Source organism: Gymnoscopelus braueri (genome assembly GCF_963280865.1).
Source record: "Gymnoscopelus braueri genome assembly, chromosome: 4".
Taxonomy (NCBI): domain Eukaryota; kingdom Metazoa; phylum Chordata; class Actinopteri; order Myctophiformes; family Myctophidae; genus Gymnoscopelus; species Gymnoscopelus braueri.
Window position 1 is genome coordinate 46,078,871 of NC_137605.1, and position 9,892 is coordinate 46,088,762.

A 9,892-nucleotide genomic window follows, 5' to 3' on the forward strand; every position below is an offset into this window, starting at 1 on the left:
ACAAAGTAACTATAGTAACTAATGTTTTCTAATAATTGTTGTGGAGTAAAAAAGTACGATATTTGACTCTGAGATGTAGTAAAAGTACTGAAAATTGGTAATACTCCAGTAAAGTAAAAAATACCTCAAAATTGTACTTAAGTACAGTAGCCTACTTGAGTAAATGTACTTAGTTACTTTACAGCACTGCTTGTTACCATTGCCAGAACAGCATATAAAAGGAGAGTGTTGGGAGCACTCAGGACTTCATGCTTGCTGTCTGATCAGTGTGGCTGGAACAGGGGTTGGTGGTGCAACACTTTTACTCTCCTCTCTGCAAACTTCGACCAACAGAGCAAAGCCCGGAATGCTGATTTATAAAACGCCCTTCCTTCATGGGAATAGGCTACTATAACTTCTCAGTTCATTTTGATCCCCCTCTCCAAATCCGAAAGACTAGCTGTTTGCGCAGACTAGAGCAAAGTCTGCAGACGTGCGTAATTTCTCGTCAATTGCGAAATGAAGTTTTTGGAATTGGATTTTCCTTGGACTTCTTCTGACACTCGACCAGACGTTATTTTCGATGCATTGTCGCGATTCTTTCTTGTGCAATGCTGTGTGAGATAGAACCCCATTCATCATCATGGAGAACATTACCATGGACAACAACATCACTTTGGACCAGAACGACACGATGGTTAATCAACATAACCAAACCCTGGGAATGTGGACCGACTACACGGTCGAGTACAAGGTGGTCAGCATCTTCCTAGTGTCTCTGATATGCGGCGCGGGCATAGTGGGCAACGTCATGGTGATCCTGGTGGTCCTCACCACCAAGCACATGCGGACCCCCACCAACTGCTACCTGGTGAGCCTGGCGGTGGCCGACCTGATGGTGCTGACGGCCGCCGGGCTGCCCAACGTGTCGGACGCGCTGTGCGGCGGACAGTGGCTGTACGGCTACGTGGGCTGCCTGGGCATCACCTATTTCCAATATTTGGGCATAAACGCGTCGTCCTGCTCCATCACCGCCTTCACCATAGAGCGATACATAGCCATCTGTCACCCGATCAGAGCGCAGTTCCTGTGCACCCTGTCCCGGGCCAAGAGGATCATTATTGTGGTCTGGACCGTCACGTCCATTTACTGTCTGATGTGGCTGTTTCTGGCCGACACCAAAAAGTTGGTTTATGACAACGTCGTGCTGAACGAGTGTTCCTACAAGATCTCCAGGAACGCCTACCTGCCCATTTATTTCACGGATTTCGCGGTGTTCTACGTGCTGCCCCTCATGCTGGCCACCGTCCTGTACGGACTGATCGCCAGGATACTGTTCCTGAACCCGCTGCCCTCGGACACCCAGGGGAGCAGCTCTAAGAAGTGGAAGAAGGAGACTCTTGGCCAAGGAGGCAGCAGGATGATTGGCACATGTTCCTCTAGCAGCGCGACCGCTGCCTCGCGTCGACAGGTGGGTTTCTGACTGTCACTTTGCAGCATACACACGCACGCATGCACGGCTCTCACGTGTGTGTGTGTGTGTGTGTGTGTGTGTGTGTGTGTGTGTGTGTGTGTGTGTGTGTGTGTGTGTGTGTGTGTGTCAGTGGTGGAAAAAGTACTCACATTTTTTACTTAAGTAAAAGTATCAATACTGCAATGTAGAAATACTTGAGTAAAAGTACAAAAGTAGCCTATTGGTATCAAAAATGCTTAAAGTACCAAAAGTAGAAAGTACTCATTATGCAGAAGGTCCCATTTCACAAGTTTTCAAATGTATAAAATGTATTAAAATATATTTAAAAAATAGCAGATCTACAAGCTCACAACATGTAGCAATCAGCTATTTTCAAATGGCCAAAATGTAGGCTATATTGGGCTGAAGTGGTTAGTGTATGTTCTGTAATAATAATTCAAATCTATAAAGTAACTAGTAACTTAAGTTATCAAATCATTGTATGTAAAAGTACAATATTTGCCTCCGAGATGTAGGCTACTGGAGTAGAACTAAAAGCACTGAAAATTGGAAATACTCCAGTAAAGTAAAAAATACCTCAAAATTGTATTTCAGTACAGTACTTGAGTAAATGTACTTAGTTACTTTACACCACTGTGTGTGTGTGTGTGTGTGTGTGTGTGTGTGTGTGTGTGTGTGTGTGTGTGTGTGTGTGTGTGTGTGTGTGTGTGTGTGTGTGTGTGTGTGTGTGTGTGTGCGCGCGCGCGTGCGCATAAAGTGCGCGTGCGCATAAAGTGCGAGAAAGATGAGAGTGAGCGAGGGAGACAGCCTCAGAAGGGGGGGGGGGGTCGAGATAAATTCATGCTGCTGAGGCACAGAAGCCTATGTATTTTCATAATGGGAAAAAAAAACCGTTATGCCCCCCCCCCCCTCATAATGCCAAGATTAATGCTTCCCTTTTAATGACATGAAAGTGAACTGATAAAATATGAACGGTTCCAGAGCTTCAAGCCAAAATGTAATAAAGCAAATTCCATTCAAAGCACTTGAAGCAAGTCATTAGTTAATCAATTAACCAGTGCCATCTGGCTTCATTGTTTCCCCCCCCAACGTTTCATAAGTTTAATGCACTTTAATAGAGAACATAATAACACTGAAAGAGAAATGATTCATTTGAGGTTGCCTCAAGATTGAAGCATTAGTGTTAAGGGGTATTTCACTTTAAAACACTTCTGGGGTCGTTTTAACGTCTATGCAGGCTTTTGTCTGCACCCCAAAACATGTTGTTGCTTGATTCAATATTCAAATATTTTATATTCCTTTTATCAGACCCCCCCCCCCCCCTTCCTATATAAACCCATTAAACTTCAAACTCTATTTTAACCATGTTAGACCCATTGAAAACACACGTCCCTGCTTCTGGTGACTGATTCTGTCCTTCTAATGTGTGAGGGGGCTGTGTTTTTTCAATCACTATTTTCAATTATTTTATTTTATTGTTTTAATATATATTTTCATTTTCAAAACAATATATACAAAAATGAATGAAACAAGTAATTGAAAAAAAACCTTACGCATAATACCCCAATACCCCTTTAAGCAGACAACTGCAAACATTTCCATAGCCATTATCTCCAAGAGCTTTCTTTATATACAGTATGGCATCAAATCAGTTGGAATATTGCTGTATAAGATGGGATGCCACAAGAGTCACAAAACAAAAACAAGTCATTAGTTAATCAGCCAGCCATTTGGTGTACATTATTTTATTAAAGTCCCATATCTTTAATGCACTTTACAGAACATCTTACCCCCCCCCACGCCCTCCCCTTCTACAGAAACAGACTGTTAAAGCCGCCCCTTTTTTGACTGAAGAGTCCATTTTCACAAATCTTAAGAAGTCGATGCCCTGCTTTTGAGGCAAATCATGGCATGTATCTACACAGTATACTGTATATTGAGGTTGCGTGTCCTCATTGCACATAATGACCGGAGGGGGGGGGGGGGGGCTTTGAGGGTGTTTTGAGGGCAGTGTTTCCATTACTGCCCTGCAGCCTAGCAGTAATTCCCGCTCCAAACCATTTAACCACTTAAACCCTATATACTTATCCCATTAAGACCTGAGGTGGATTCTGCAAATGTGTTCCTAACCGTTTTCAGAAAAACGTGTGTTGCTTTTTCATGTCAAGGATCCCCAAAATTATATGTATTTTGCCACGGACCCTCATCTCAAAATATTTTGTTCCGGGGACCCCCAGAAGCAAATATTTTAGTTAAAAAAAATTCACTTTCCAAAAATATATGTATTCAAAGATTTGCACACATTTTCAAGACTTTAAAAAGATAACAGATCTACAAGTTCATAGCGCGGCACAAAGTGACCTTAGTTCTCACACCTTCAAGATTTTTCTAAAATGGTCCTAAAAAAGCAGATGTACAAGCTCGCAGCGCGGTGCGAAGTGACGCACCGTGAGCTTGTATATCTTCTATTTTTGCCAACACAAAAAGTTCAAATGACACAGTTGCTTTCCTATATACAACACAGACCAAACATTGACCTTTCCTACAAGCATCTCGTGCTCAAAATAATTGAGCACGTAAAACAATTATTTTCATAATGGCAAGGCAAGGCAATTTTATTTGTATAGCACATTTCAGCAACAAGGCAATTCAATTGTGCTTTGCACAGAACATCAAGCAAAGGAAACACAATTGTAAAATCATAAAATCTCTCCTCCTCGTCATCAGTGCCCATACCCTAGGTGGGGTTGGCGAAAGGGCCTCTCTGTGTGGAGTTTGCATGTTCTCCCCGTGTCTCCTACGGTAGGTACCCTCACAAAAACATGCAGTAGTCCTGGTCTCTATACTGCCTCCCCCTGGTCAGCCGGGGCGCCTGATGGAGGGGAAAGGAACTGGTTGGAATAAAGTGTTCCTTCCACGCGCTACGTCTAACCAGGGAACCTCCCCCCTGTCAGGTGATAAGAAGCGGCTTGCTAGTTCTCATGCATTGAAGGAGGCATGAGCTCGGCTCTAGGCTCTGACTAGGCTGGCAGAGGGAGTGTAGCGTCCAGGATTACTTAGACAATTGGCACTGGGTGAAAAAACTGGGTAACAAAATCGTGGGATAAAAAATAAAAAATAATAATCATAAAATGACATTATGCATAAAACAAAAGAAGTACAAATTAAGAATCAGATACACAGTCGAGATTGAGTCGGCCAGGAGGTAGGGTAGTGTTGTTGTTTGTTCCACAAACCAAAGATGCAGGTAGACAGAGAGGGGTGTGTGTGTGTGTGTGTGTGTGTGTGTGTGTGTGTGTGTGTGTGTGTGTGTGTGTGTGTGTGTGTGTGTGTGTGTGTGTGTGTGTGTGTGCGTGCGTGCGTGCGTGCGTGCGTGCGTGCGTGCGTGCGTGCGTGCGTGCGTGCGTGCGTGCGTGCGTGCGTGCGTGCGTGCGTGCGTGCGTGCGTGCGTGCGTGCGTGCGTGCGTGCGTGCGTGCGTGCGTGCGTGCGTGCGTGCGTGCGTGCGTGCGTGTGTGTGTTTGCTTATCAGATCCGAGGAGGAGTCCCTCTGGTGTTACAAGGGGTGTGGTGGCCCCGGGAGGCTCCAAGGTAGAGGGGGCCTGATTAGACCAAGCCTGTGTGCACATGGATCAAACTGGGCTTTGGCTTGTTCCTCATCCCCCCACAGAAAGGATCAAAGCTTTGTCTTACAAACATACACTGAGCAAAACAAGCACTCGTTGTGACACACACACAATTACATTGCCTTTCTGCACAGGAAAATGAACCTGCAAGGGTCCATTTGTATCCTCAGAGTGAAACTAACACTCTGCATTTTATTTGTGTGACAAGTCAGCGATAACTCGTGGTCTTTGTGGAATATGCATAATCTATACCACCAGGGACTTATTGAATTACTCTAAGGTCAAAAGGTAATTGGGATCTAGGATAAGGTATTTTAATCGGTGATGGTGCTGTCACTGGCCTTAACCAATCCAATTAGACTCACATCACTGGAGCTGAGGCCCCACAACATAAATATTGATAGGATATAATTACATCAAGTTTGAAACATTATCACATGGTAATTGTGTCAGCAATTAACAAATGCAGGCTTTGTTGGGTTGTGCATGTAGATTTAGTTCTGTCAGTCCCCAAGTTGTTACAAATTAATCCAAACAGTCCACGCATACGACAGCTGAATAAACTGACAAAGTGAAGTTCTTCATGCAGCACATAAAAGCCTGTTTTGAAGAGAAATTCCACAAGGAACGGTTTGGACGAAATTTTCCACTCAAATAAATTAAGACTCTTTCCAAGTTCCCTTTTCACATTTTGCCTTTGCTACTGCATTGATTACATCAATTTCTCCTGGGGAGTGCTGCTTTCATAACATCAATTGTCAAAGTCGTAATGAGCCGCTTTGAATGACTTATAGAGATTATCTAAATGATCTAATTTGCTAGCTCAGTGATTACAAAAAGTGTGCATGAGAGAAAGAGAAAATATATTATCGTCTTCTTTAGAACCAGCTTTTACCTTCGGGGACAAAATATTTTCAACTTGAATTTCTGTTCAAGAATCAAGATGATTTACTGTTACATCTTATGTACGAGTACACTAGTGTAACATTATTTGGTTTTGGTTCCTCAATATTGTATTGCAGCAATAACAACAATAACCGAAACAATTTAAAGAATAGCAATATGTGCAAAGTATGTACGTTAGTCATCAGAGCACACTTTGAGATGCTTGAAGGTGCTGTGCGCATGGTTCCTACTTCTAAATATTATCATTGCATCCTATCAGGTGACCAAGATGTTGGCTGTGGTGGTGGTCCTCTTCGCGTTGCTTTGGATGCCCTATCGGACCCTGGTGGTGGTGAACTCCTTCCTGGGCAAGGCTTACCTGGACACCTGGTTCCTGCTATTCTGCCGCCTCTGCATCTACCTGAACAGCGCCATAAACCCTGTCATCTACAACGCCATGTCCCAGAAGTTCCGTGCTGCGTTCAAGAAGCTCTGCCACTGTGGCCCTCAGCGCTTGGAGAAGCCGGCGAGCGTAGCGCTCACCTACAGTGTCATCAAGGACATGTCCAATGGGGAGAGCCCCGACCACTTCACCACGGTGATGGACGAGTTATCCACGCCGACGGATCAGTTCTTACCAAGCAGCATCCTGCCAAACACCAAGAAGATGTCGTATAAGGATGCCTCCCCATCAGGGAGAGCTGAGAAAGCCTGAATTGAATGCATAGTTACACTGAAAGAGGTTTGCTGAACTTCAGGTTCTCTCAACCTTGGAGATTTAGAGAAGGGATTCAAAGTATTTAGCAGACACCTGTAAACATTTCCATAATCATTGTCTCCAAGGATTTTCTTTATGTTACTTGAAAGGTTTTCTGTTTGCATTAGACAGAAGCTGAATATGGCATAAAAACATTTAGATAGAGCTGCATAAGACAATTTTACCTCACCTGAACCAGAGTAATAAAGGGAGTTAGATGAATCATCATGACAAGGACGCCTTCAAAACAAGTTTTCATCTCTCAATTTTAGAGGGATAAAAATGAGCTAGTACCTAATTTATGAGAAAGATAGGCGACCTTTGAATTTATTATGCTGAACATTTCCTTAGGTGAAACATAAAATTCTCTTGCCATCTTCATACCCTCCCACTGTTACCATGATCTCTTCCACAGATTGTATTACAGCAAAAATGCTGCCAGCACCTTTAGATTTTGATTAAGAAAAAATATTGTCATTTGTGACTTAGCATTTGGACAGAAAATTGTTGTATACACAGGCTCTCAATAGTCAGAACAATATGATAACAGTCGAAAGCTAGTTAAGTGAAAATGTATGACTATTTATGTTTAGAATAATATATATTTTTGAATTGTATTTATGTTTACAATTAAAATGTTGAGTGGAATAATAATACATGTTTTTAAGTGACAATGAGGCAGTTTAGTGTCATCCAGGTGGGAGGAGTTGAAAGCTTCCATGCTGCTTCTGGGCTTCAAGCAGGGCTTCTCTGCTACATTCACGCCCCTTTGACCCTACCACACCGGGAACCCTGATCTGGACACCTGGATTCGAACCCCAGGCTCCCATGTGAGAAACCAATCATCTACAGTACCACTCATAGAAAGAGTAAACCCCCACAGCCAAGGGGAGATACAGTATTGGGCTTCTGATCTTCAGCCTCGGCTGCTCTGCTACATTTGCACAATAAAGACGTCAGGGCAGGCCTGAACTTATTCAGGATTCTGGCATTTTAATTCTTTGGCACTTCAATGTAGCCTCTCTCCAGAGGCCATTACTTCACAAGTTACAGTAAATAACACCACTGATAGCAGCAGTGGTTTGACTGCTCCTGTGCCACTGCACTTTGAAAAACCCGAAAAGTTAATAAGATATTCAGCGTAACATCAAACATCAAATTAATATTAACGTTGATCCGACTACTATGGCCTGTGTGAAATGCCTGTAAAGGTCAGTAGCCAATGTATGCTGATTCAAGGGAAGGGTGATGCTTGTTATCCAGACTTTAGAGGTTGTTTGCAAAAGGATCAGATAACTGTCATGATAGCAGAAGCTGTAATTCATTGATAAAATTTGAGGCCACAGAGCGCTAGGCTTCTTTGGGATATACTATACATCACTGCAGCTAAACCTACAGAGCGATGGTGGTGGACTCTATACAGTATAAAGCCTACATACAGTATAGTATATACATGCTATATAATATAATAATAATATATATATATATATAATATATAAAGCAAGCCCACAAAATACACACACAAACTTAAGTCTAAATAAGAAAAAATATTTTTACTGAATACTGATTATTTCCCTCTGTCTATGCTGTAAAATTGCTTGAAATTGATTGTATAGTGTTGAATCGATGTTTTCATAAGTGCTACTTGTGTGCCAGTGGGTTATGTATTTTTCTATCATTTCACTTATCATTGTAGGCTATTATGCTCTTCAATGTAATAGGAGGGAAAGAAACTTCAAAGTTTGTTACTTTGTAAAGTAAAATCCCTCTCAGATGTGCACTTTTGTTGGTTTTCTTCCTTTTTGTTCTAATTCTCCACTAGGCCAAGAGAGTACTGAAATGTGTTCCATTTAGGGGAAGAAACTAAAAGAAACATGATGTTTTCTCTTCAGCCCGGTAGCCAGTTTGCAGCATGACCAAAAGCTATTGTGATATAAAAAAATTAATGTAGGCCTACAGAGTGCAACCTTATCTAAAGAAATGCTTTGTGAATGTTTTTTTCCCTTTCTGTATTTAAGGCAGAATTAATTCTTCTGCTCCACAATATTGTTCTTGCTGTTTGATGGATAATTTTTGTATTTTGTATTGTGATTTGTCTATAATAAACTACAATGTGGAACAATTCATTGTGCAGCACCGTCAATGTATTTGGCCTCTGTTATGCCTAATTTATGCTCTGTCGTATGACGATGTAGCGTGCAAAAGAAATAGTAGATGTACAAGCTCACAATGTGTCGCATCCGTGATGCGTTGTAAGCTTGCAAATCTGCTATATGCTCCTACTGTATAAGGTGATATAGGGCATTAGACGAGCTGTTCTGCTTCCATTTCTTTCCACCCATGGCAGGCACACTTCGGGAGCCACGATGAAAACTACATCATCCATGCCGCTACAATGAATCACACACACAGCCTAGACTCTAGAGAATGAGCTACGACAATATGGAGGACATCAATCTGAGGTCCACATTCCTTGCTTCAGCAGTCTTCTGATCACTACACGAATGGGGGGGCCATATAACAAGTAAATTCATCTCTTTGGGGCAGTGAGGCGATCTGACCCTAACCAAACAACACACGCATGCACGCACACACATGGATGCATGCACACTCTCTCACGCACGCACGCACGCACGCACGCACGCACGCACGCACGCACGCACGCACGCACGCACGCACGCACGCACGCACGCACGCACGCACACACACACACACACACACACACACACACACACACACACACACACATTCTTACTGAAATTGATAGTTCTACTAAAATATATACTGTGGCAGTGCCATATCAGCAATCTGACTTGGCTTTTTATGGCAAAAATGACATAGCTATAAGTAGTAGTAGGTCAGAGAGGCTTTTTGTCAGGATCAATCAGGATGGAATATGAAAAATCTGATGGATATGTCTTGATCACATGGCTATTGATAATGTGTACTGACTTGCGTGATGTTTGGATCTACAAAATCTGTAGAAGTAATATCAAAAGAGTTTTGCAAAAATCGCCCCCCTGGTGGCACTATAACAGACCGATGGGAAACATTTGTGCCAGAGGTTCTGCTCTGGTCTCCAGAGAGTGTGCGTGCACAGTTTCACGCTGACGGTCCAACGGTGCCAGAGATTAGCTGCTCACAGACGGACGGACGGACCGGGGCGAAAATAG

The 9,892-nt window shown here is 42.8% G+C and overlaps 1 protein-coding gene across 1 annotated transcript; it reads left to right on the forward strand.

Moving 5' to 3' along the window:
- Window positions 1-293: 293 nt before the first annotated feature.
- On the forward strand, window positions 294-8,698 carry trhra (thyrotropin-releasing hormone receptor a). The gene is made up of 2 exons (XM_080426785.1): window positions 294-1,450; window positions 6,243-8,698. The coding sequence occupies exons 1-2, from the start codon at window positions 623-625 to the stop codon at window positions 6,675-6,677; spliced, it is 1,263 nt and encodes a 420-aa protein (XP_080282911.1). The 5' UTR covers window positions 294-622; the 3' UTR covers window positions 6,678-8,698.
- Window positions 8,699-9,892: the final 1,194 nt, after the last annotated feature.